Raw genomic sequence first — 27,645 nt, forward strand, 5'->3', positions numbered from 1 at the left:
ATGGGGAGGGAGGAAGAGGAAGGGAAAGCGAGAAAGAGAAAGTGAGAGAGAGAGGGAGAATGGAGGAGCCACCCACATCTACTTACATGGTGGAGTTGTATGCCAGGTTAAGGAGGGCCTGGTAACACTTGTCCTGTCACTCAAACTAGACTGACTTTAGAGAGGTTGGGGTAAAATAGGAAAGACTTACTAAAAATAGTATACCTACCCAACTGCTTTGGATGCCTGGAAAACTGGCACAAAGTTGTTCTGACAGGTAAGATTGTTTTTCAAGGCTGTAATTTGAGAGACTGTTAATGAACTATATGCTGGTTTATATGTATGCTTGACTCTCTGCTACCTCGACAAGTGTGTTCTAAACTGGGATGAGTGGTCAGGAGAGGCTTGGTGTTAATGAACTATATGCTGGTTTATACTGGGCTGTGTGGTCAGGAGAGGCTTGGTGTTAATGAACTATATGCTGGTTTATACTGGGCTGTGTGGTCAGGAGAGGCTTGGTGAGCAAAGCCCATCGGCTCAGGGGGGGATCACCACCTACTCCAGGCCTGAGCAATCAATCACAGCTAACAAAGTGACACATTTTCCCAGTGGCAGTCCTTCAGCTCTGAGAGCTGCAGCAAAACATTCTTATATTATATATACTTATATATTATATATACTTATTTATATATATATTACATATACTTTCTTTAGAACACTAAATGAAGAAAAAATAAAATATTGGGGCTTTGTTCCCAAGCATATATATTTCTATGTCTCTCTGTGTGTGTGTGTGTGTGTGTGTGTGTGTGTGTGTGTGTGTGTGTGTGTGTGTGTGTGTGTGTGTGTGTGCGCGTGTGTGCGCGCGTGTGTGTAAAAGTGGAGCTCTCTAGCCATGCCTCACTTTCTGCAGGTCACACCAGAAGCCGTCCATCAGGACATGGTGGACATCTGACCTAATCACTTCCAGTTACCCGAAGACCTTCTCTTGGCCGTTTGAGTGAAAAGCACTTCACTCATATTTGATTAAGAAAATACAAACACTTATGTTTCAATGTTATTTTTATTAAATACTTTCAGATGTTTCAATAATAACAAAGCTATTATGAAGATCTACCAACATTCAAACAAACACTTGATATTTTTAAACTAATGGTTTTATGTTTTATTAACTGTATGGTCATGCAAAAATCCAGCATTCAATAAAAACTCAGAGTATAGTTATATGTAGCCCCATCATATGGTAACAATGCAATAAAATGACTAGAATCTGGGGAACATACCAAGCTAAGGCTTTGTTTATCTTTTTTTATCCTTTTTTATCGTGATACACACCATTTCATTTTAGCATTTGAAACAGAGCCATATTTTAATTACCTTGAGAATGCAGGTAACACGTAAATATAGATAGATAGATATCCATTTTAAGTAAACACAGACAGTGAAAAATATTACCAGAGCAGACATGCATATTTTTTCCTCCTTCTGTCCAACTGCATATATGGTATGGTGTGGTTCGTAAAGTGAATGGCCTTTCAAAGTTTCAGTTAGTATATCAAATCATCCCTCATCTCGCAAGCTAACTGCCCACTGTCTAACAGGTACGTTTTTCAGAGCTCTGTCTGGAATGCTCCTCTCCACGCCCACCGTCTTTGTGACAAGTGCTTTCCTCTCGTCAGTACTATGAAGTTAAACCATGCTGTGCTCTTTCACGTGACCAGTTCCCATGGCTGTGTGGACCCACGATGCCAGACCTCAGGACAGGGCAACTGAGACAGAACAGACACTACTCAAGACAACCGCCCCGCCCCCCCCAACAAAAAACTCAAGAGACAAACAAAAGTCACACTGGAACTGTACACACACTACACTGGAGTGCAAATCAACGAAACCAAGCATGATGGTGGTCCCACTGCCTCGCTGGGAGCTCCGTGACTGGCTGGAGAGCCGTTTGCCAGGCCTGACTGAGACCAGTGAACCCTGGATATATATTATATACTTTCTGTCTTTGAATAATTTGTCAACACCTCTTGTCTATTGGCTGTCTAACTCTGCTAAGTACTATGGATCAAGAACTATGGTCTAGGACAAAGTGAAGGGCCTACATATGGGGCTTAGGCCCTCCGGAGTCACTGACAATCACACGCTACTACGTTACCACGGTGACAAGCAGTGTTCTGATCTCACACAGACACACACAAAGATTTGCCTTATAGGGAGCACATTATGTCAGAGCGTCAACATGGCGACATATCCTCCACGTTATGATCTGCAACGTGAACTTGCGATTTCAAGATGCGGCGTGGTAGAAGGTCACGTGCATGTGCGCACGCGGGTGTGTGTTTAACGATTCAAATGGAGGGATGGTGTGCATGTCTGGCACAGCCTAAGCTCTGCACCTCAACTACAAATGGGCACTGCACTGCATAAATACTTACAGTTCAAAAAATATATATATATATAATCCAGAAAAAAACACCAACACTAAGAACACTAACGTCGGAACATTACAACACAAACTGCCACAAAAGGAACCAGTAAACCAACTACCTTTTAGCACAACTAAGACTCCCAGCTCTGTCTCTCTCTCTCTCTCTCTCATCCAGGCCCCGGTCAGATGATTCCCAGCTAGCCAATCCCACACTTCCTTCCCTCCGGTCAGACATCCTCAGGCAATACTCACAGTGAGCCCCGGAGAAAGTATAGGGAGCGAGAGGTCCAACAGTACAACACGAACAGGACTTAGACTTCAGACACCAGACAGGCAAGTGTGCAGACATGTACACGCACGCACACACGCACACGCAAACACAGAAATACCGTGGCAGTGTGCAACAACTATGGGCTGGTGTCAGGGTCTGTTAGAGGAATGGACCATCAGAGAAGGATTTCCCATAACCCGAAGTTGCAGACAGGTCCACACTGTGTGGACGAAACAGCATAGCGTCTCCGGCTTCTGTGCAAAACAGTACAGGCCATTTCTACTAAGTTCCAACATGCTAGTGTAGAAAAAATGATATGCCACATTTGGCTGAAGCCTAGGGAAGGTGATTCGGGTATCAGAGAGAGCGAGAGGGTGGGAGAGAGAGGGCTAAGAGCCAAGCTAATAGTGAAGAGTGTTTAGCTCCCCCTAGTGCCCAGACAGACGTTAAACTCAGAACACACCGACAAAGTGAAATTAAAGTTCTGCAACTTCAGGCTCAATAGGCCGCAAACCGACAAGCAGGTGTGTAAACTGACCCTGGACTATGCTGATGTGTATGCTGGTGTGTGTGTGTGTGTGTGTGTATGTGTATGTGTGCGCGTGCGCGTGCATGCGTGTATGTGTAAAACGGCTTCTTAAAGCACGGCAGAGCAATGAGCCAAGGGAGACTAAATAATGCACTCCCCACATACAAACACATACACACTCACCCACTCAGTCACACACACTCACACTCACACACAAAACATTGCTCTCAATATCTCCTTGCCCTATACACTAACACTAAATCTTTGTTCCCCTTCTCTTTATAAATACCTATGTATACATAGCTATAGTAAATCGTGCCCTACTTTTAAAAATCCACTTTTTTTGAAAACACAAAATACTTTTGAACAGCGTCATTCAGGAGATAAAAATAAAGAGTTCCACAACAAGCACAACAAAATGATAAAACCTTCCCCAATTCTCTCTCTCCTCAAACAAAATAGAAATATTGTTAAAACAACTCAATGTCTAAATTCTACACTTTGGTGGTTTTACTTCTAAGTAACAAGTTCAGCTTCACATCTCCTTTTGCATCACGCATCACTGTAAGGAAAGAGAGATGAAAAGCAAAATAACTCACCAGCCACAGAAGCAGCGGCTTCTCCGTGTACGACTCACATTTCTGATTTAAACTGCCATCAGTTTTCGGCTCTGTTAATAGTGTAAGGATTGACAATCTCAATATTTTACAACATAGTAATACTTTAAACACTCTCTCTGAATGACGGGCAGAAGAGATGGGATCATAGGACAAGACAGCGCCCCCCTGTGGGCATCAGAAAGCATGCAGCATCCAGAGGGCAGGGCCACCGTAACCGGCCCCCTCGTCTAGCTACGGTTGGACTGAACTAGTGGTGGTGGCCACAGCTGGCTTTAAATTTTTCATATTTAATTCCTTCTTTTTTTTTTTTTTTTAACTTTGTCGTGTGATTTATTTATTTTTTGTCCCCCTCGTGTTTTCTCTTGCGGCCGGGCTCCTGGCGCCAATCCAACCACCGAGAAGAAATACTCCACTCATCCAGGCGATCTGAGGAAGAGACGGTGAAATTGGACCACTTGGCTGAAGATTTTGTTCAAGGCAACTCCTGTTCATCAAAGAATACTACAGATGTCAGAAAGCAAAACGTCGGCTCTGAGAATCAGCACACATGAGTTAATCTTCTGATATTAACTGTATATGTGCAGTTTCTGCAGAAATGATCATTCTGTTGTTTTCCGCACGAAGGCGAGGTTAGGTCAACGCAAATAACAGTGTTACACTTTATTTTACATTTCTAAATTTCTGCCTTGGTCACGTAACAGTTCTGAAAAGGCTGGAAGAGAATCGTAGCCTCTCCGCAACCACTGCAGAAAAGAAAAAAAGAAAAGAGAGGAGGAAGCAGAAGGAGGAAAGGATCTCCTCGGAAGCTCTGTCCAGCCTTGCAGCCTGCCACGGACCTATGCTCTGTATCCCTGGATACAGGGATACAGCATTCCCCAACTACTGCCTGTAAGTAACATTTTCATTTAGCTTTTGGGTCATTCTGTCTGGCGTGAGTTTAATAAGCTCCATGTGTGGCGTTCCGGGCTGGCGGTACCTGTGCCTGGCTGGGTTCACTGGAGAGGAGCAGCGGGCGCCCCGGAGCAGTGGAAGTGCACGTTGAGCCACTTGGCGTCGCGGCGATGCCACACGCGCGTCTCCTCGGACTGGCAGCTGCGTGGGTGTCCCTGGCTGTCGATGTACTGCGTCAGGCGGATGTAGGCGATGCAGGCAGCGTCCTCGCCGATCAGGTGCACGTGGGGGTTCAGGATGGTGGTGTGCACGGGTTTGCTGTTTTTACTCAGGACTGCGGAGAGACACGGAGAGAAACCTCAAACTCACGCGGTCTCGGGAACCGGACGGATTCGCTGCTGCCCCGCTCAGCTCAAGCGAGGATGCTCGCGTTTGTGAATGCAGTGACAGACGGGAGGCGTGTAGGCTCACGGTTCTCAAAGTAGAATTTGTGGAAGTCCATGCCCTCCACCAGGTTTCCCAGCGCCTCGGGCTCAAAGGAGGTCAGACCAGGGTCACAGATTCTCCTGAAGCAAGAGGAGGTAAGAGCAGGCAAAGCATCATGGTAAATGGCTTGACGTTTATACTAAAAACAAACAAACAAACAAACAAAACAAACCCAAAACGACTGGCCTTAAGATCACTTAAAACTAATCATGAAACATTCTAGAACTTAAACAATATAATTTAAAAAGTCAAAAATAGTAGAAAAAGTCAAAAATAGTACACATGGTAGTAGTGAAATAGTTCAGTACAGGGAGATACGTACAGATAAGGAAGGCTGTGAACTTACGTGTAGGCCTCAAAATCTCCATTGTTGATGGCCTCGATCAGCTGCTCCGTGATCTTAATGATCTCCTGCTTGCGTGCTAATGCCCAGAGAGGTGGGAGAGAGTTGTGAGAGTCAGCAGACCCAGCGTGTCACGTGGCGCCCAGCTACATCCAAGCTCTAAACTTCATGTTGGCCGATCCCACCCCATGAGAACCCCAACCTCCACGCCCTGAGCCCTACAGCGAGGTCCTGTCCTAGCTTCTCTCTGAGCCGTGGAGGACACGGACCCTGTAAGAAGCAGGACTCAACAGCTGCTTTCTGGAGTTCGTCAGAGCCTTTGAGTCCACGCTTTGTAAATCACACTCGTGTAGCCTAAATCACGCTTTTTTAAAAACCTCATCACATCTCGCTGTGCCTGCACGCGGATGTTTCTGGTCAGATGGTAGAAAACAACTGTCAGATACGCTTCCACCAGCCTGAGCTAACACTCCACAGCCGTGGCGCGGAGCAAATTAGCTACGCTCCCCTGAACTGCTTTATTGCCCTGGCATATATTAACACACCAGGGAAAAGCTGCAGAACTGGAGTTGGTATTGCACTGGTGTCTGACATGCTACGGAATTAAAACGTTTATGGAAGGAGGAGAAGCATGGCTTGTGTGGGCTGCATGCTAATCTGGTTTACTACGGAAGAGGGTCAAACTGCCAAATTACAGAGGAAGCGACGCAGGAATTAGGGATTATCGTGCACGTGTTTTGCTGTGGTTAGTGTTAGGAGCACAGGCATACACAAGGAGTTGCAGATGTCAACAACAAACTAAGGCTTCTCCTCTCTGAAAGCTCCCACGTGTCTCTCTACCTCTACACTACACTCTAGCACTTACACTGCTGGGAGCTGCTGCCCCCTGCTGCTCTGGAGGCTGGGGCAGGCATAGCAAGCTCCAGCTCAGGGCAGGAGCTATGCCGCCTACTGCTCCATGCATCACGCTTGTCCTCAAGCTGCGCAGCTGCAAGACAACGACACAAACCATCAAAAAAAAAAGGGGGGGTGGAGCAATCAACCCCAGCCACGTTAAGGCACAGCAAACCAAAGCAGCGTCACGAGAACCAAACTGTCTTCGCATAGTCATTGAGGCTATGCAGACTGGTCTACTGGAAAGCCAGCGCAGAGGAAAGAAGGGAAAAAAAGACCTAAACCAAACCAGGACTCAGAGCACTCAGCAAACCACACCACCTCAATACAGGTTTAAAGCAGACTACACGCTGTATATGGAAACGGAACGCATAGGAAGCTGAATCATGACGCGAGACTGCAGTGGTGCAGAGTGGACCTTTAAGAGTTGAGGCAGGTGCAGTACACAAAGCAGGCCGCAGGTGGCAGTAAAGCCACGGCCTGTAACGGCAGCAGTGCACAGCGAGCAGCAGGGCGGAGCAGGCGTGGTGGAGGCATGGCAGGGGTGGAGGTGTGGATGGAAAAGCAATGACTACATGTGAGCTTGCTCACTAAGCTAGGGGCCACGTTTATGATTGGCTGCTATTAACAATGCAGTGAGAGATTTCAATCTAAAATACCTCAGAAATGAAACGTTTCCAAAATGAAACAATATGGCGTTAATCTGTGGATTATACAGGAATCAAATCCCTTTTAATAAACGATCCCCTGAGCAGTTATGTCTGCACATACAGAGCTGTTTCTGTACAGACCCCGTCTCGCTCCAGACGGGAATACCATCGTGTTAAAGCGGACATTATGCATTTTAACTTTACACTTGTCCCATTTTTAAATCCACCGATGTTGGACTCGGAACTCCAGCAATCACCGTCGCTGCTCAAATATTCACGAACGACACAGCATTTCGCTTTGTTTTCTTTTAGATCTAGCAGTGGTAACAGCTTTAAAAAAAAAAGTCTGCCCCTAATACTCCGCTCTTGATGTCACGCGCCACTGAGCAGAGACGCGAGGCAGCTGTAGGCATGTGGGCGCACGCGGGTGCGAAATTATGGGAACTTGCCCCTTTGCTCCTTTCAGATTTTGCACGCGACTACATCCGACGAGTCTGACATCGCTACAGGCGCCATCAAAGATCCACTCAATGTCAAAGGTCGATGATTAACGTCGTGGGAAATGGGCCCTCTTAAAAGGGGGATTTTATACTCATTCAAAGCTTCTTCTTTATTTAGTAACGATCCTTGAGGAGTCGGTCGTGCGACATGCGCCACAGCAGCTGTACGAGGAGTCCATCACTTCACGAGACTACGCGCCCTGCATCTGCGTGGGCCGTGTCCCAGCGCGGTACCTGGGCTCAGCTGCCAGAGCACTGAGAGATCGGTGAAGGGGCTGCAATGTCAGGGTGTTAGTGCCATAAGAGGAGACAGAAGGAAGCAGTACGAGGGCTTCTGAGTGTACCGTTAAGAACCAAGTGAGCTGCGGTGAGGCCTGACACTGTGGCTGTACGTCTCACTCTGTAGCACACCTGAGCACACCGGCGGGTGAGCTAACCTGGGCTTTCCTCAAGCTGCTACACACACAGTTGCGGTCATTATGAGTCTTACTTTAATAAAATAGGAAGCCTCTAGAGGTCTGACTGGCCTCTGAGGAGAAACGGACAGTGGGGAAATGATGAGGTCAAGGGTCAGACAACAGGTTTTTTTGGGGGGCGGGGGTTGGGAAGGGGGACTTACTGGCAGGTAGGCGGCAGGAGGGAGGAGTCTCAGCAGGACGTAGCGACTCCACACTGCACAGGCTGACCTCTGTGCTCACCATTATGCTGTCAGTGCTAACACAGCTAACACAGCCAATCAAGGCAGGAGGGTGGAGAAAAACAAAACAAAAGAAAAACAAAACAAAAGGCAAAAGAACATGATGTGCGTGAAATTTACCACTGCTCCAGTTAACCTTGGGTTCTCGATTCTTGTGTGGGAGTGTGATGTACAACGGAAGCTCTTTAGAGAACCATCAGAGAAAACACCAAACCCCAGCATGCTCGGAGGAAGAAGCAGTCGTCCCGCGTTCCCAACACCTGCTCCTGCGCGGCGATGCGTTCTGAAACACTACATTTTTGATCTCCATCTGCCTGCGCTCAGCGTCCTCAGATTCCACGCAACATCACCACATTTACACTTCATTTAAGGACATTACATATTCCATAAACCTGGATGCAGTAGCATGACTCTTTATGCAGCGTCACAAAATGAGAACGAGGTAGCGATGGGCCCATTACGCACGTGGGCTTCTTCTGAAGGGGTGAGCCGGTGCCGCAAGGACACGTACGCACGCGTGTGCTGATGCTTCTACACGATTCTGAATGCAGACAGGCTTATAGCCGCTAACGACGTCCACCGCGCTGCGCGCGAGTCAGAACAAGACGCTGACCTGCAGGAAGTTGCATAAAAACGGAACCCTGGAACAGTCACCGTCGAGCAGGCGGTGGAATTTTGACTTGCTGCCCCCGTGCGCCTCGAGTCGTTGCGAGAGCAGGGGAGATGGAGAGGAGACGTGGGGGGGAGGAGAGCTGAAAGACTGCTCTGTCCAGGCCCAAAGTCTCACTCCACTACGGAATGTGGCCTCTCTGGGATTCTTCTTCGCGACGTCAGCAGCAGGATGGCGAAGGCTTGCTAAAGGCGCCGGCACTCAGCCAGTGGGCCTGATCGCACTAAAGGAGATCCTTCTGAATCGTATAACTGTTAAAAAAGACTAAACTAGCGTCTTCAACAATTATCACTGGGGGCCGTCATATCAAATATGAGAAGCAAATTTGTCTGCGGAAGCCTGTACATAATTCAGTGTTCCTAAACCTGCTCTCTGCTCGTAGTGGAAGGAGAAGCTGTTTCCTCCAAGTTCTCTGGAGTTATTGACATTGCACAAGCAGGTGACTCGCTGTGTCCTTCATAACAGTTTGATGTTGGAGGCGGAGTTGTTAAGCAAGTGTAACTGAGCCTGCAGTAATAATAATGACGATAGGAATAAAATCAACAACATAATAAAATTCTCTCATACTCAAGTTTTGTCTGAACGGATCAACAGGCAAAAGGTGCGAGTGGACGCGAGTGTGTCTGGGCCAGGGGAGTTCTCCTTCACCTATCAGTCAACCCAAGTCCACGTCTCCCCCTCCACTACTCTACAGGTGCTGCTGGGACCTCTGTTGGGCGCTCAGGCGCATGCCCAGAGTCCAGAAACTAGTCATGCTATTTTGCTGTGGTATACCTCCCACTCGCCAACAAGCAGAACTTCTGGAAAATAACCCAACAACCAAACCAAGGTAACAAAGAAAGAAAGAAAGAAAGAAAGAAAGAAACCCACACCCAAACACACCACAGTCATGACTTCATGCATCCCAGTCTACGATCCCTGGCTGTCTGCCTCACTGTCTGGCCGTCTGGCCACCCAAAGAGGGATGTGGAGAGAGAGGCATGCAGAGTACGTTAAAGATTGATTATGTACCTTTCCTACCTTTAAGGTCCTCCTCTTCTGTAGTGTTACAGCTCTCCACAGACCCCTACAATGAGAAGACGAGTAGAAGGGAGAAAACAAAAGGTAATGGGTGAGAGAGAGAGAGAGAGAGAGAGAGAGAGAGAGGGGTCAAAAAGTGCATGGGACACTTTTCCTGTAATTGTTCGACCCACACATCCCGCAAATAGACACAACAGGAGAGCCACAGCCACAGAGCCACACCCACAGAGACACACATCTAGTCACGGACATGTAGCGGAGTCCTCGGTGGAACACACCAAGTCCTGCACAAACCAGCCATGTTTAGGGAGAAAGCGAGATTTGTAAGCCGGCCGCCATGACGCAAGTAGTTTGCAGGGACGCGCGGGTGCTTGGCCCGCAGCTTCGGGGGTTAATTGAGTCGGATTTGTTACAGGCCGGTTGTGGCTCAGGGACAACACACTCCTGAGAGTATACCCAGGTGAGTGCCAGGGCCTTGTCCTGGGAATGCCAGCCGAGCCAAGTACCACCCAGTCGTACTCGTTTAATTCCCGGGCATTAAACAAAACTTCCCAATTCGGCTTCTCCTTGGAACTGGCTGATTTGTGATTCCTCTTGAGCCCGGCCCTGGGGAGATCGCGTCTGCGAGGTGGCGTGGGATTAGCGGTGTTAGCCTGGAGGACGGCAGTGCACAGCAGGACTGGCGGCTTACCTTGACGCCGTCGGCTGGGTTGTGCACGACGGTGGTCTGGGGTTCCTGGGAGAGGCAGGAGACAGTTTACCATGCAGAGGAGGGGGCGGGGGGTGGGGGAGGGGGGTGGGGTGGGGGTTAGACACAGCCCCAAACTCCATTTTTAAAAGCTTAAAACTGGACTGCTGTCAGTAATGCCAAGCACAGAGCGCAGGTGACAAACCCCACAGTGACGTAGAGCTGCATGGGCAGAGTGGGGCGTAGTACGCTTGTTGTGAAAAGTGGAGACTTGAGTCAGTAGAGAAGCAAACATGTGAGCCAAGAATAGGAACACAGAGTAACACAACCCCATTCACCAACGCCAGAGACGACAGACTGGCACCAAAAGCTGACGGCACTTACTAAGATCCACTCAGCGAATGTCAAACACTGAACACATTCTCCAAATAATCACTCATACACACACACAGACACACACGCCCTCACACGCTGAGCCAAGTGAAGATGCAGTCCCTACACAGTGTGTCAATTGCTCGTAATGTCTCAGAGAATTCTGGCTCCCTTTCCGCTGTTTGTCCAAGGCTGGGACAGGAAACAGCACCGCTGCAGTGGACAGACGGGCGATGATGGGAGCTGGGGCGTGACTGAGAGACCAGGGTCCAAGCAGGGAGAAAGGCTGGCTCCGCTTTACAGCTCCTGGGTTAGTCTCCCATCCCTGCCGGCACCCCCAAACCACAGAACCAGGGTCACTGGGACAGAACCCTCAGCCACAAATATCTTGTTTGAGCCCTGTTCTCTTAATACAGAACATGATGCTTGTTGTATATAACTGTCAGGCGAGGCTGGTCTGTCCTACTGGGGCCACATATGGGTGATTGACTTTATTGATCCTGTTTCCTGTCCTTAATAGCACTGAACCCTTTGCCTGGGAGCCAATTAAAAAGAAATCAGGGAGTTCCTTTCTGGTCCGTGAAAGCAGCTCAGTCTGGGCGTTCGTGGATAGTTACGTTTAGGGACTGCACCTTCTGGACAAATGGGATATTTCTGCTTCCTGACATAAACTGGATCCAGTTTTACCCAAAAGACGCTTAATGAGACAGGAAACCGCTGGACTCGTAAGCCTGCTAACAGCACACATCCTTCATGGTTTACGGTTGGTGAGGTTTATTTTACAAGACTATTCTTTTTTTTGGCAGTGACGTTTTTATCTGTGCATTCTCTTTGATTTTGTCCATCTCAAAGAGCGACGTGCATGGGTAAAACAGGAATCAGGGAAGAGAATCTCACACACACACACACAGATTTGGTTTTAGTCTTTAGTCATGGAAACCATTAGCAACAGTTACACACCCCCAAAGTGGGGGTGGGTGGGACAGAGGTCAGAGGAGGTCGAAAACAAACAGGTGAGATGGCCTGATGGTGGGGGGAAAAACCCCACTAAAGAGGAATGCGTGTGCTAAAGCAAAGCAGGTGAGTGACGCGAGAATGCAGGAGATGAAGAGAGATGTTAGCAGTACCATTGGAGCTGTGGATGATGTGCTGCTGTCTTTGGTGCTGCTGCTGCTTACTACACTGTTTACATTGTTGTTAGTCTGTGGCTGGGGCAAACATAAACAACAAACAAAAACAAAGCACAGTGCTCGGTGACTTCTGTTGATGATTTCCAGACCAAACCAAGGCAGAGCAGTCTGCATGGGGAGAGTGCAGGGTCACACTCCCCAGCAGGAGAGTCCTGTCTCCATACTCTCCCCAGTGCCGATGGGAAGACTTCTGCCTCCCTGGATGCATTACTGTCCTCTACGTGTGTCTGCTGTGATGTTTCAAGTTTATGCAGTTGACTGCAGTTTAGCACCAGACTTTTAAAATGTCAGCATTTGTGAAAACGTCTGGAGGAAATAGAAAATATTGTAGACCCATGGTGTTTGTGCTTTGCAGGTGGGATGCAGCAAGGCAAATTAATGAATAGATGTGTGTGTGTTGGGAGTGTGTGTGTGTGTGGGGGGGGGTGAAAATGTTATCTAAGCAACACTGAGTTGAGTGTCGTCCTCGATACTGAACAACATGAACGCTGCCCCACGGTTTAGTGTGGTCACAGAACACTGGCTGGAGGCAATAGCATTTAGACACTAGTGTAGAAGAATCAGTGGTCAGTATAGTGATCAGTGTAGTGACATTCAGAGGTCAGTGTAGTGATCGGTGTAGTGACATTCAGTGGCCAGTGTAGTGGCCAGTGTAGTGACATTCAGTAGTCAGTGTAGTGGCCAGTGTAGTGACATTCAGTAGTCAGTGTAGTGACCAGTGTAGTGACATTCAGTAGTCAGTGTAGTGACCTTCAGTGGTCAGTGTAGTGACCTTCAGTGGTCAGTGTAGTGACCAGTGTAGTGACATTCAGTGGTCAGTGTAGTGGCCAGTGTAGTGACATTCAGTGGTCAGTGTAGTGGCCAGTGTAGTGACATTCAGTAGTCAGTGTAGTGACCAGTGTAGTGACCTTCAGTGGTCAGTGTAGTGACCAGTGTAGTGACATTCAGTGGTCAGTGTAGTGGCCAGTGTAGTGACATTCAGTAGTCAGTGTAGTGACCAGTGTAGTAACATTCAGTGGTCAGTGTAGTGACATTCAGTAGTCAGTATAGTGACCAGTGTAGTGACATTCAGTGGAGCATCTTGGTCTTAGATTTTACACACAAAAACATGTGGTTTCCAACAGTGGTGACAATGCCTCATACAATAAACATGAGGGAACATTTATGATTAGGTAGGGAAGGATTATGCTAATGTTGGGGTAAGGTGATACCTGCAGAGACAAAAATCACTAAACATCATTTTCATCTGCTCACAAGTTTATAAGGAAGGCAACTCCTAAGTCAAATCAGAGCTGTAGGTTCCTGTCTGTCCACTGGTGCATGCAGTGAAAGTTGAAAATGACTGTGTTTGAATAATCAAGCACTCAAATAAAACTTGAGTTTCAAAAGAAATGAGGTGGGGGTGAAGTAAATGCAGAGTACTTTAGAGGAGGCATGTGTAACACAGTATGCAAATGAAGAGACCCAACAAAACAAACCCCCTCACCCAATCAGGTCTCTCGCTTGTGTGTGCACATGCAAGCCCAGATGCCTGGATGCACATATGCACACGTCTGCATGCACACGCAAATGTATGGTAGCATACTGTCAGAAAAATCTGGAAAATAACTAAAATCACAAATATCATTAACCTATAAAGTAGCAGGTCCACAGTGGGGCCATCAGGGTATAACCAAATTTAACTGATATCACACGATGACAAAATAACCACGCATTTAACACTGACTGAAACGATAACGTTTCTAGTTATTTAAAAGTTACAGTCTGGGTGAGGTAGAGGCTAAGATCTCACTAAAACACCACCAGAACATTGCACTCCACTTTTCAAATGCGCCTGGGATCAAAGAATTTGGTCTCTATTACACCTTTGGACCATGCTGCTAAAGTCGATAGCTAGATGCCATGCTTGCATTCAGATTCCACTTCTCTGTCATTAGGTTGGCAGAGCTGCTAGCTCTCACCAGAAGGGCTAAACTACAGGTAGCTCTCACCAGAAGGGCTAATCTACAGGTAGCTCTCACCAGAAGGGTTAATCTACAGGTAGCTCTCACCAGAAGGGCTAATCTACAGGTAGCTCTCACCAGAAGGGCTAATCTACAGGTAGCACTCACCAGAAGGGCTAATCTACAGGTAGCTCTCACCAGAAGGGCTAATCTACAGGTAGCACTCACCAGAAGGGCTAATCTACAGGTAGCTCTCACCAGAAGGGTTAATCTACAGGTAGCTCTCACCAGAAGGGCTAATCTACAGGTAGCTCTCACCAGAAGGGCTAATCTACAGGTAGCACTCACCAGAAGGGCTAATCTACAGGTAGCACTCACCAGAAGGGCTAATCTACAGGTAGCTCTCACCAGAAGGGCTAATCTACAGGTAGCTCTCACCAGAAGGGCTAATCTACAGGTAGCTCTCACCAGAAGGGCTAATCTACAGGTAGCTCTCACCAGAAGGGTTAATCTACAGGTAGCTCTCACCAGAAGGGCTAATCTACAGGTAGCTCTCACCAGAAGGGTTAATCTACAGGTAGCTCTCACCAGAAGGGCTAATCTACAGGTAGCTCTCACCAGAAGGGCTAATCTACAGGTAGCTCTCACCAGAAGGGTTAATCTACAGGTAGCTCTCACCAGAAGGGCTAAACTACAGGTAGCTCTCACCAGAAGGGCTAAACTACACGTAGCACTCACCAGAAGGGCTAAACTGCTGCTAGCTCTCACCAGATTGGCTGAAACTAATGTTTACTCTCACCAAATCATTTTGCAGTGTCAACTGATTTATTAATAATATATTTGGAATGTGTTAATTTGTGTTCAAATTCTTGTTTTTTCTCCCCCCAATTTTCACCAGTGTAAGACACAAACGTCTTTAATATTTCCCACTTAAAAACACCTGCTAAAGATCCTAAGGAATCATTTTAATGAATTAGCTCATCAGGAAAACATTTCTTCCATTTTCATATTCTATTATTAATTCTATTATCATATTACAGATTTTTAATATTCTTATATTGTCTCTTAACATGTTTATCAAGAACTGCCAAATAATAAAAGAAGACTTAGAAATGGAACTAAAAAGGAGAGAAAGACACTTTCTCCATTTGAAATACAATAAACAAATTACATTCTATGCCCAGTAATTAAAAGTACATTAATTAAGAAATTAATCAGTTTTTCTTCTGAAAGCTTATACTACTATAATACATGCCTCTAATAAGGTAATAATGTCTCCATCCAAATGTTTAGCCAATTTTAAGCAGATGTCCGAACATTTGTTCAATGAACGTGTGAATCGGAGTGCATTTCTATCAGCTTCGCATTATGTGAGTGTTCTGAAGAGGACCCAACAGGACTCCAACTACGCAAATACCGTGGAGGGGAGAGAGCGTGTCACAAGCCATGAGTGACCATAACGGGACCCCTCAACTCTGCTAGCTGTGTTACCTCATCAGTCAGGATCAGTCAAGAATCACTCCCCTCACCCTTCACCTCATCTTTTTTTAAATCAATATGCTAATTTAAAAAAAATTCAGCCATGTATAAAGACTTTATTTCAATTCTTAGGTCTTTATATATAGAAATATTTTGGTAACCCTTTTTTGAAAGGATGTTTAGAATGTCACCTAAAATGGCATTTCTGTTTTGTTGTAAAAATGGTAGCCATTCAGTTCTGTTATTATCTATTTCAGAACATTAATATAGCCACACCTCCAAGTTACAAGGCAGCAACTGCAATCCGAGATCCTGGAAATGTCTGTACAGAAGAGTGGGACATTCAGGACATTCAGGAATGTCCAAGTGTGGCAACATTCGCTGATGTGCAGAGGGAGAATAGGGCAGGAAGTGCACCCCCCCCAGACAGGAAAGAGGCGCAGAGTGTGGTGAAGACTGCCCCATGTGCTTCACTGGGTCATGTCCTCCTGCCCAGTGTGTAAGAAAGGCCTGTGGGATCAGGAAGGATCCCCCCACACACACTCAGAGGCAGTGTGGGCATCCGGTCTGAGCCCTTTACGCTCTCGAGCAGTTTCTTCCCAGACTCCTGAACAGACCTGCCAAACAAACACTTCCATTGTCAGACTGAGCTGCTAACTGAGCTCCACATCTGTTGCACCCAGTCACTTTACACTTGAGATTAAATTTCACTCACTTTAATCTGTACAGACTGTCTGGGTGTGCTTAAGATGTTAAGGTATATTACCAAACATAAATGAGCGCTGAATAATACATAGAAAATCACAACCCAGCCACCCCATTAACCAGGGCTTACCATCTAGTCTACTGTCCTGTCCTGTTGTGTAGATGTTTGTATTGTTTATTGTACAGTGTTGTGTGCAGCTGTCCTCAGCATAACAAAACCTTTAATTCCCTGGATCTGTTCAGGCCACTACAGCAAAAAAAAAAAAAAAGAAGAACTGCAGATTGAGTCCTACTCAACCCCAGTCTACCCCAGTCCTACTCTACCCCAGTACCAGTCTACCCCAGTCCTACTCTACCCCAGTACCAGTCTACCCCAGTCCTACTCTACCCCAGTACCAGTCTACCCCAGTCCTACTCTACCCCAGTACCAGTCTACCCCAGTCCTACTCTACCCCAGTACCAGTCTACCCCAGTCCTACTCGACCCCAGTACCAGTCTATCCCAGTCCTACTCTACCCCAGTACCAGTCTACCCCAGTCCTACTCGACCCAGTACCAGTCTACCCCAGTCTACTCGACCCCAGTACCAGTCTACCCCAGTCCTACTCTAACCCCAGTACCAGTCTACCCCAGTCCTACTCTACCCCAGTACCAGTCTACCCCAGTCCTACTCGACCCCCAGTACCAGTCTATCCCAGTCCTACTCTACCCCAGTACCAGTCTACCCCAGTCCTACTCGACCCCAGTACCAGTCTACCCCAGTCCTACTCTACCCCAGTACCAGTCTACCCCAGTCCTACTCGACCCCAGTACCAGTCTATCCCAGTCCTACTCTACCCCAGTACCAGTCTACCCCAGTCCTACTCTACCCCAGTACCAGTCTACCCCAGTCCTACTCTACCCAAGTACCAGTCTAACCCAGTCCTACTCTACCCCAGTACCAGTCTACCCCCAGTCCTACTCTACCCCAGTACCAGTCTACCCCAGTCCTACTCTACCCCAGTACCAGTCTACCCCAGTCCTACTCGACCCCAGTACCAGTCTATCCCAGTCCTACTCTACCCCAGTACCAGTCTACCCCAGTCCTACTCTACCTCAGTACCAGTCTACCCCAGTCCTACTCTACCCCAGTACCAGTCTACCCCAGTCCTACTCGACCCCAGTACCAGTCTATTCCAGTCCTACTCTACCCCAGTACCAGTCTATCCCAGTCCTACTCTACCTCAGTACCAGTCTACCCCAGTCCTACTCGACCCCAGTACCAGTCTACCCCAGTCCTACTCTACCCCAGTACCAGTCTACCCCAGTCCTACTCGACCCCAGTACCAGTCTATTCCAGTCCTACTCTACCCCAGTCCTACTCTACCCCACTACCAGTCTACCCCAGTCCTGTTGCATGTTAATGCAGCACCAAGTTCAGATGCCAGACAGCAACGGACGCCACATCAGGGTCGAGAAGGAATGACAAAACTTTACCTCTCCTGTTAGGCTGCCAGGTCAGGTCAGGTCAGGTCAGGTCAGGTCTCGGCATTTTTACGCTCACTATATTTCTGGAACAGTTCACTATAGTTATTGGACATGCTCTCCTGTTTCCTTTTTTATTTTTTGTTAATTTTAAAAATGATGAATTTCCATTTATTTTGTTCAATCCTCTTAGTCTGCCATCGCTTCAGAGTTCAGAGACCCTTGACTGTAGCGCATGAGTGGATGAAGCTGTCCGCAGTCCATTCTCTCCAGGCTGATAAAACACCGCACTAAAACGAGATGAATGGCAAACTAACCAAGCTGTACTCGCTCAATGTGATGGTGGGGAATATGGCAGCCAAGTCAGTGCGAGTGCGTGTGTCTGTGCGCGTGTTTGTGTGTGTGTCTGTGCATGCATGCATATGCATGAGTGTGTTTGTGCATATATGCGTGTGTGTGCATATGCGTGTGTGTACGTGTGTATATGTACGTGTGTGTGTGTGGTGGGGTCTCAGGCCTTCATTCGTACAGCAGAAGCAGGGGCGAATGGGTGGTGCTTATTGTGAGAGATGACTGCACATGCATTGAGAATCCTGGGGCTGGCAAACTGCCTAGTGGGCTGTTAAGACAAGGGAATAACTGACTACAGTCTTAAAGAACATCGCCTTGGGGGCACATGCCAGTTGTCATCCTCTGATGTAACAGATAAGAAATAATTTGCTAAAATGAACCAGGGGAGGGGGGTTTCCTGTAATCTGCCCCTCTGGACGTTCAGTAGCCACTTTACATCTCCACGCCCTGCCACTACCACCTGTTAACAGCAATTAACCAAAGACAGGACACCAAATCTGATGAGCCTTCTTCAAAGCGAAAAGACCGGAGGTTCCATGTACAAAACTGAGTATGTCTGTACATGAGAAGAAATCAAAACGGGCACGGGGTCTTTTACTGTGCAGCCAAGCCCGTCCAAACCTCTGCCGCAATTGCCATGGTGACGGAAACTGTGTGTTGAATGTGGGAAGGGTTGGTGTCTGTGCGTTCGGGTACGTCTGGCTGTGGATACTGGGGGCAATAACCTTAATGTTTGTCGGAAGAAAAGGTTTACACAGCTTTGGACATGTGTACCGACACAGCAGTGTACAGTTTTATAGAATAGGCCAAAGGAGACAGAACAGGCCCAATTTTTGCTCTGGCTCTCATCAGTAGACGTCACAAGGCTGCGTAACACTGAGGTAAGAGATATGCACTGTCTGCAAATACACATCAGCCTACACTGAGGCCTGGCTGCTAAAGAAATAAATACACAAACACTATCACACTATACTATAATGTACTATTTAATAAAAATACACTATACTGTAATGTAATAGTAAAAGGTGGCTGCCATAATATTGTGTGTTTTGTCTATACATTTTCAAATGTTACAAGCACTCATATAACATTACCACCAGCTCACAATTACATCCCTGGGCCCTGGACAGTGTGGACAAAATTTATCCAAACTATCTTTGATCAAATAAACCACATATTTCTGGGTGGGAACTGCTTTAAATGGGGAGGGGTGGGGCGGAGCTGGCAGGGATTGGCGTGGCTAGTCTGGGCTCGAGGTGAGGGAACATTGGGGTAGAGCAAGCTGCCACATGCTACACCGTACAGCTGATGAAAGCCCTGAGATGCACTGGGTAAGGCATGGAATGGTGACCATTAAACAGTGAAAGGTCCACTAAGTAGTTAAAGACAAGTTTACTTCTCGAGAACCCTGCGGGTCAACACCGGCTCCCTGGAATCGGGGCCTGACTGGTGCTGACCAACAGAGCTTCACCTTTTCAGCTCTGAACGTGTTTGTCTCGGGCTGCACCTTCTCTCCGCCCTCCCACCCATACGGCGCACGCACGCGTCCCATCAGCCAACGGTGCGTTTCACGGTTTATAACGTAGACAGAAAGCAATGGACACATTTAACTTAGTGGACCTTGATGGGTAGTAGTGTGACTTTCTGCGTGCAGGGTCATGCGTGCGTGTGTGTGTGTGTGTGTGTGTGTGTGTGTGTGTGTGCGTGCGTGCGTGTGTGTTTAATAAACAAAGGGATCAGCATGACTGTGGTGATGACAGACTAAACTGACGAGTCCAACGAGACAGAAAAGATCAACACTATAAGCTCAACTAAGAACAAAAGAGAGACAACTAGTGAAAGGAGAGGAGAAGAGAGATGGAACAGATCTCACCATCAAATAAACACTGGAGCTCGACTTCCTTTTCTGAACAGTGTGAAACATAGGAGGTAAAAACAAGGCAGCACAGGAGCACAGAAAGAAAAACCAAGCCAGTAGAGGGAGAGAGAAGAATTGGAGCTGCTCATTTAAGCTGTCTGACGGAGAAAGCAGGGGACGGGGCTCAGGGCTTAAGATCCACCCACAACCTTCACAGCGATGGATGAGGGGAAAGGGATAATGAAAACTATAATGAGAAGGAAATTCCATCAGGCTTTAATTAGGTCGCCTAAATGAGTGGCGCTGAAGTCCCAGTCTGTTGGGAAGGGCTGATAGTGTTTTAACTTTGGACGAATGTTGCCCATTCACTGCATGCACTGAGACCAGCACAGGACAGATTAGGGCTAACTCTGTTAACAGACTCTGACCTGGCTTGGAATAATAAGCAACTGAATTGTTTTTTTGTTGTTGTTTTTTTCGTTTAAAAATTTAACAAAAACAAAACAATAAAATAATAATCTAAAAATCACCATCTCCATACCAAACCACAATTTAATGAACACAACGGATAAACACTGGGGCCTTATCCTGGCATTTTAAATGGTATACACTTTCAGATTACCACGAAGCACTGGGGAAGGGATTAAACAAAGACTGTATAATTATCTCTTCCCAAGAATTATGACAAGTGGGGAAAAATTGACAGGACAAATTTCTTGACCATAAAACCAGGAAAAAATTGTGTGTAATTTATTAATAACAGAAAATAACAATAAAGTGATGCTGATATCTTTGCAGTTCCGTAGAATTTTAGGTGCGTGAGCAAGAGAGAGTAAGATAGAGTGAGAGTGTGAGGGAGAGAGAGTGAGAAAGAGTGAAAGAGGGACAGAGAAAGGGAGAGTGTGAGAAAGAAAGAGACAGCTTACCTTCACTCCATCAGACTTTTTGTTCAGTAAACTTTTGCATGCTGAAAAACAACAACAAAAAATGAATTAAATGCATAAAACATTACCCATGAATCTTTATCCCAAATGCCCAAAGAAGCATCGTCGCCACATCCATACAAAACACACGACGAAACAAAAGTTTGTTCAGGGCCTGGCTGCGTTTCCATGGCAACCACCAGGAAACAGAAGAGTGCAGAACAAAAGCGCTGTACACAAAGACTACACATACTTCACTTAGGCAAGACACCGCATCGCAATACAACCAATTACATGCAATAAATATACATAATGCAATCTGACCCAGTGTGTAGTCCCATACAATAAACACTGCACATATGCAGGGTAGTATGGGACAGACTGTATGCATGAATAAAGACTGCGAGCAGCGCAACAGTGTGTACGTGTGACAACTGGAGAAAATGACCTTTGCAAATCACCTGTGACTGTGGTAAAGTGTAACAGCCCGACAGCATAAATACCTGTGACAGAAACTAATCAAGAGTGTAGTAGCAAAAGCTTAAAAGGCGCCCACGTGTTAAATGTGGACAGTTCAGCAGAGGGTGGAGTGGGAGGGCAAGGGGCGGGGCCAGCAATGTGTTGAGGAGCCTGACAGCTTGGGGGAAGAAGCCCCTGCCAAACTGGGCAGGGTGTGGCCCGGAGCCCGTGGGAGGGAGGATGGGAGGGGTGAACTGATCTGCCCTTGCCCTTCCTCAGGTTCTGTTGCCCTCTCTTCCCCAGGAACAGCATATCATGGTTCGAAGCGCGTGAGGCTTTCCCCCAAGTGCATGTCAAGACACACGTTTCTGAAAGTCTCCACAGAGATCCTAGTGCACTCTGGGAAGTGGCCAGTATATTATGGGACTTCATTGCTTTTTTTTGTCCACGTTTAAGACTGATGTTTTCATACCAGTGTACTAGGCGCTCCATCGCTGATTCATATGTTGATTAGTCATGCCTGCTGGTCACACCCACTGCCAAGGTGTTATCAGGCAATGTGACAATATTATCAGAACTGAGGCAGTACAATTGCGGGCCCATCATGGGCAAAGCTGCGCCAATAATGTTAGCCAACAACTGCTGTCAGCCAATGAAAATAATGAAACAAAATAAAACAAACAGAACTGTTTGTCATCCAAAAGGGGGAGGGGCTTATGATGCTTCAGGCATAGGCTATGCACTAAGCAAAATGTGCGTAGCACATGCCGAACAGACAGCAGAATTACTATTTGCAAGCTGTGTTGTACATGTTTAACCTGCTTAGTGTAAATATTTACCCTTCATGTTCATGTAGTGTAGCCAAAGAGTATGGAAGCAGAACCATCAAACTATCTGCATTTCTTATTTTTAAAAGTCACACGCTCTTGGTTCTGGCCTGGCAGTTTTCATATAGGTGCACCACTATTCGTAAGACATCATCAGCATGGAGCAGTATGACTTCCCGGGGCCTGGTGGACATGTGGAGGGGCTTGTGACAATTTAGTCTGCCTCTTACTGTCCCCCAGTAAGTGCAGAATCCAGTAACACTGAGAGGTTTAAAGCGCAGTATCGGCAAATCTTCTCCACATCACATTCGATGTGGACAGGCCTGGAGAGGCTGGTGGTCCGTGATCCATGCCATGATCTCTGTGGCCTGGGACTAACCTTCAGAAACCCTTCATAGGAACCAAAGTGAACGCCGTAGTCTGGCAGTCATTATGGCACATATTAGCTCATGACTGACTTCTTTGGTTCTGGTGTAATGGAGGTGGATCTGCTATAATGGTAGTAGCGGCTCTGCTGTAACGGTGGTCTATGGTATAATATTGGTGGTCTCTGCTGTAATGGTGATCTATGGTATAATATTGGTGGTCTCTGCTGTAATGGTGGTCTATGGTATAATATTGGTGATCTCTGCTGTAATGGTGGTCTATGGTATAATATTAGTGATCTCTGCTGTAATGGTGGTCTGCTGTAATGGTGGTCTATGGTATAATATTGGTGATTTCTGCTGTAATTGTGGTCTATGGTATAATATTGGTGGTAATGGTAGTCTGCTGTAATGGTGGTCTATGGTACAATATTGGTGATCTCTGCTGTAATGGTGGTCTGATATAATATTTGTGGTCTCTGCTGTAATGGTGGTCTATGGTATAATATTGCTGATCTCTGCTGTAATGGTGGTCTATGCTATAATATCGGTGATCTCTGCTGTAATGGTGGTCTGTGATATAATATTGGTGGTCTCTGCTGTAATGGTGGTCTATGGTATAATATTGGTGATATCTGCTGTAATGGTGGTCTGCTGTAATCGTGGTTTATGGTATAATATTGGTGATCTCTGCTGTCATTGTGGTCTATGGTATAATATTGGTGGTAATGGTAGTCTGCTGTAATGGTGGTCTATGGTATAATATTGCTGATCTCTGCTGTAATGGTGGTCTATGCTATAATATTGGTGATCTCTGCTGTAATGGTGGTCTGTGATATAATATTGGTGGTCTCTGCTGTAATGGTGGTCTATAGTATATAATAATGGTGGTCTCTGCTGTAATGGTGGTCTGGGGTATAATATTGGTGGTCTCTGCACTCCAGCACTACACTCTGAAGAGGACAATGTCCCTTTTTTGACAACTTGGGGAAAGTCCCTGCACCCTCTTGGGGACCACCAATCCCAAATCCATCCATACTTACAGCAAAACAAAGGACCTGCTTTTGATCTACCAATTTTCCCCACCCTCTCATCTTATGGACTTTGTGTTGTTCTTGCATTTGCATACACATACTGAAATGTTCTTGTTCTTTGTTTTTGCCTTGCATACAGAAAATACTGAGAGCATGCTCTCACAGACAGACGCACACATGCAGACAACATTGAAATGTGGCTGACACCAATGAGACAAACATGGACCAAATGGCCTCACAAAACACACACCAACATTTACAAGTTTTTAACATCCTAAAAGTCCCTTACCTTCCAACGGGCAAAAGGTTGTAAGGAAGGCAAGAAAAAAGGTCTGAGATTAGAACCAATCAGAGACTTTAAATTTGGCGGGCAGAAGCACGCTTGTCATGCTTGGTGCATGCAGCGAGGTGACTACAGCCTCGTCATGCAGAACTGGGTAATGTAAACAGACGCCTTCAGCGTCTGCAGCGGGTAGACGTCCAGGGTAACACCGGACCCTGGTTTATCATGCATGATTCAAGCAGTAGTAGCACCAAGAGCTCAACGCTAGACCTAGAGGTGGTCACGGGTTAGGGTCAAAGGTAAAAGGGCCAGGTAGCCTTCCTGGACCCCCTGACCTGGAGTCAGTTGGCAGCCAGGGTTTCTTTTTCCTTTAGAAGTTAAGCGTAAAATGTGGCTTAAAGTTAGAAATCATACTTAAAAGTTAAAAGAACTGCTGAAGTACATAACTGTCATGAGGACGCCGACCTTGCGCTGCAAAGCAATGTCCAAAAATAAACAAACAACTATATCATCACTAGGTTATTTTCACTTCCTATATCTGCACCATCTATAGACTGCTATTCACAAAAAATGCCTAGGCTGGATTCCATGTAGCACACTCGGGCAGACCAGCTTTATGGCAACGGAAACAGCAGGCATGCCACGCGGAAAGAGACGCGGGATTCGAGGGACTGACGAGGCCACCCGTTGCCTGGGGCAGGTGCTCTGACTATGCGCAGGGTGCAACATTTGCAAAATAAAAACCCTTGGAAAAAAATGAAAGAGAGCATGCTGAGAGATGAGCGAATGCACAGAGACATACGAGGACTCTCTAAGGTCCACGCTCGACCTTTTGTTTCCAAGCTTTGCAAGTGCCATGACACCACTGTTGCCAGGCTGCATGCAATCCCATGTTCAGGCCCATGTGTGCCAGGGTGGTGCTCCCAAACAGGACCGAGTGCTATACACCACAGGTGGGGGCGGGGGGGAGTCACCGTAAGACACACCGAGCCTGCACTGTATCATGCTAACACACACTGAGTCTGTCACCAGAGTCGTGGTGTAGCCTTACGGTGCCCGTGCCTGACGGGTCAGATCCCTTCTCCCGTTTGTCACCCATTGGCATCCTGCTCCGAGTCCTTTCCAGCCAATAGGAATGATGCATTCTAGGGCTTCACGTGTCACAGTTACAAACCGTTGGCAGTAACGCAACATCTCTTTACAAGTTTAAACGGCCTAACTCGGTGACTCAGTAGAGATGTTGTGGCTCCATGTAGCAGACCTTTCCAAGCCAAAGCTCGATCCAGTTCCAGTGTCTGGAGTTGCACTGGGGGGGGTGACTGAATTCCAGTTCAGCCAATTCAGGAACTCTAATGGTTTAAATTGGGTTATGATGTCTTTAAAATGAAACATTCCCTTCAACACACACAATTCCTATTTGTTCCCATTTTTTTTTATACAGGATGTCCTGAATTTGCTGACCTGGACTTCAGTGAGTGAGTAAGAGAGTGTGTGTGTGTGTGAGTATATAGGCGAGGGTATGGGCATTCTCCTGTGTGCCACGCATGCGGGCAGAGGCGGGGGCACGAGGGATCGAGGTGGGCTGCATCCTATTCACACGTACCTTCCTGGGCCAGCGCAGCCGTGCTGGTGGTGGGAGCAGCCGGGCTGGTGTGCTGCCGGCCCACTATTAGACAAAGAAGCAATCCGTTGGGAGGGGCTAACCTACGAGGCCACGCCTCAACGCACTCACGATGGGTCCTCCCTCCCGACAGCCCAGGTGAGTATGCTCACATAAGACACACAGCTCGTGATAGGCTACAGGGTGAGGAGCTACAGCCAATCAGAGCTCTACAGAACACTGCCAAGTGAGCTTCAGATCTCCTTCTAATGGTGCGTAAAGAAAAGATGTTGGCAGTGTTGGTCAATTATAAAGGAAAGCTAAGACTGGATGAGGGAAGCTGGATTTGGCAGTAATTCAGTTACTCACCAGAAAAGTTTCTAGACACCAACATGGTGGTTAGAATGGCCCCCTGTGTTAAACATACAAACAAACAAATGAACACACCCAAGAAATCAGCTCAATTAGCATTTGGAATAAGATCAACACTAACAAAACAATTATAACTGGGTAAAAAATAAATAATTAAGCAAATATATGCATAAAATCAGAGGCCTTACCTTCAGTTTTCTCCTGGCATTGAATTTCCGCAGACACTCGACAGTCTCTTGGCGATGCATCATTGAAGCCACGGTGGAGCGTTGCTGTGTGTGAGAGGCCAACAGTTACATCTCCGCTGTCGACCCAACACAGACCTCCTGATTTAGCCTCCCAAGCACACAACAAACAGCCAGAGAAGACTGCGTAGCTTCAAAGGTAATGTAATGGTTGCATTCTGTATGTCATAATTACTTTTTTTTCTTTGTAGGCCCCGATATCTGATTTACTAACCACAGCATGTGGGATTATAAACAGGACGCTGGTTAACAAGGACACTGCTGGCTGCTACTGCTGTGTGCTTCCTGTGGTAGTCACAGAATTATTTGACAATCTCCTGATCTGCTGAGACTCCTGGATTAACCTCCATATCGGTCATCTCTCCTACTGCTCTCTGAGCGCTGGGACAGCTAACCTCTCTGTGCCCCTGCTCTCCAAAACTACATGTAGCTAAATATAAAGATTAAAGGAAAATGGGTCTTTGTTGTATAAAGTAACTGATGGTCACAAACACCATTACTGACGGCATCAGGTCAGTCAGGGACGGCTCTGGGGATTATTACATGCGTCCTCTTTCCAGAGGCTGACAGATGTGTTTAACTACATGATAGGAATCAAGAAACAAAGAGCATATCAGAACCCTGGCAGAAATATTAGGAAAACATTAGGAATTCTAATGAACAAAAGATTAAAAAGACAGCTAGGAGGAGGAATTTACAGTAAGAAGAGCCCATAAGACTGACTATTCTCAGTTCCCCAGAGCCCACTCATGGGGAAGGTCTGCTCAGGTTGAAGCACTTACGCAGACCCATGGGTGCTTGAGAGCTTGGTCCGCCGTGATCCTCTTCGCAGGGTTGATGGTCAACATCTGGTTAATGAGGTTCTTGGCCTCTGGGGTAACAGTGTCCCACTCTGGAGAAGGGAACTGAGACAAGTGAATAAGACAGAAAGAATGGCCAGTTAGGAGGGGAATACTAGAATCCTCCAGACACTGCCAATGCACACACACACACACACACACACACAAAGTTACTGTCATCTTCTTGAGTGACCATTTTTTATGCTACAGATATAGAAGTAAAGATGGATTTGGAGTTGTTATGCACTATGTTCCCAGTAGCAACTCCACTAAGTGACCCAGCCCTGTAAACATGAACAGGGGCATAACAGCGTGGCCCTGGCTCCTGGTGGGCAGGGCTGACCTTGGCTGCAGGCCACTGGGCATCTGTACCAACATGTGTGTAAACAGTTGCAGTGTGAGAATGATTCATCAGCCCCACAGAGAAAACACGCAAGGTGTTTGATTACTGTGACCAGTGTGTTTCAGCGGGATCCATCATCAAAGTGCGCGCACCACACACTCCTTCGTTAGCCACGTGGTTAGCCACGTAGCAACACCAACACATCTGCAACTAGAGCTGGGCGATATGGTCAAATTATGATCAGAGTGGGGTTTTTTTTCCCCATATTGATCAATATCAGTACTGTGAATGGTAATTTGATAATGCGGCCAGTGTGAAGAGGGTT

The 27,645-nt window shown here is 46.8% G+C and overlaps 1 protein-coding gene and 1 long non-coding RNA gene across 19 annotated transcripts in view; one reads left to right on the forward strand and one right to left on the reverse strand.

Moving 5' to 3' along the window:
* Positions 1–78: 78 nt before the first annotated feature.
* On the forward strand, positions 79–3,734 carry LOC118242202. The gene is made up of 2 exons (XR_004776643.1): positions 79–256; positions 860–3,734. It is a non-coding gene; the product is annotated as an uncharacterized LOC118242202 (long non-coding RNA).
* The window catches only part of camk2g2 (calcium/calmodulin-dependent protein kinase (CaM kinase) II gamma 2), a 62,200-nt gene continuing 36,138 nt past the window's right edge, over positions 1,584–27,645 (reverse strand). For 2 of the 18 annotated variants that reach the window (XM_035531353.1, XM_035531355.1), the window contains exons 10-21: positions 26,921–27,043; positions 26,082–26,165; positions 25,891–25,933; positions 25,525–25,587; positions 20,957–20,997; positions 12,169–12,249; positions 10,673–10,717; positions 9,973–10,027; positions 5,554–5,629; positions 5,193–5,287; positions 4,807–5,055; positions 1,584–4,256 (exon numbers count right to left, since the gene is read on the reverse strand). In XM_035531353.1, coding sequence (XP_035387246.1) covers positions 4,823–5,055; positions 5,193–5,287; positions 5,554–5,629; positions 9,973–10,027; positions 10,673–10,717; positions 12,169–12,249; positions 20,957–20,997; positions 25,525–25,587; positions 25,891–25,933; positions 26,082–26,165; positions 26,921–27,043 — 939 coding nt within the window. In that variant the 3' untranslated portion in view covers positions 1,584–4,256; positions 4,807–4,822. Of the gene's footprint in view, positions 4,257–4,806; positions 5,056–5,192; positions 5,288–5,553; positions 5,630–9,972; positions 10,028–10,672; positions 10,718–12,168; positions 12,250–20,045; positions 20,079–20,956; positions 20,998–25,524; positions 25,588–25,890; positions 25,934–26,081; positions 26,166–26,920; positions 27,044–27,645 lie in introns of all 18 variants that reach the window. The other 16 variants (XM_035531370.1, XM_035531354.1, XM_035531357.1 and 13 more) reach the window with 16 other exon arrangements.

The sequence above is a fragment of the Electrophorus electricus genome, chromosome 11, assembly GCF_013358815.1.
Source record: "Electrophorus electricus isolate fEleEle1 chromosome 11, fEleEle1.pri, whole genome shotgun sequence".
Taxonomy (NCBI): Eukaryota; Metazoa; Chordata; class Actinopteri; order Gymnotiformes; family Gymnotidae; genus Electrophorus; species Electrophorus electricus.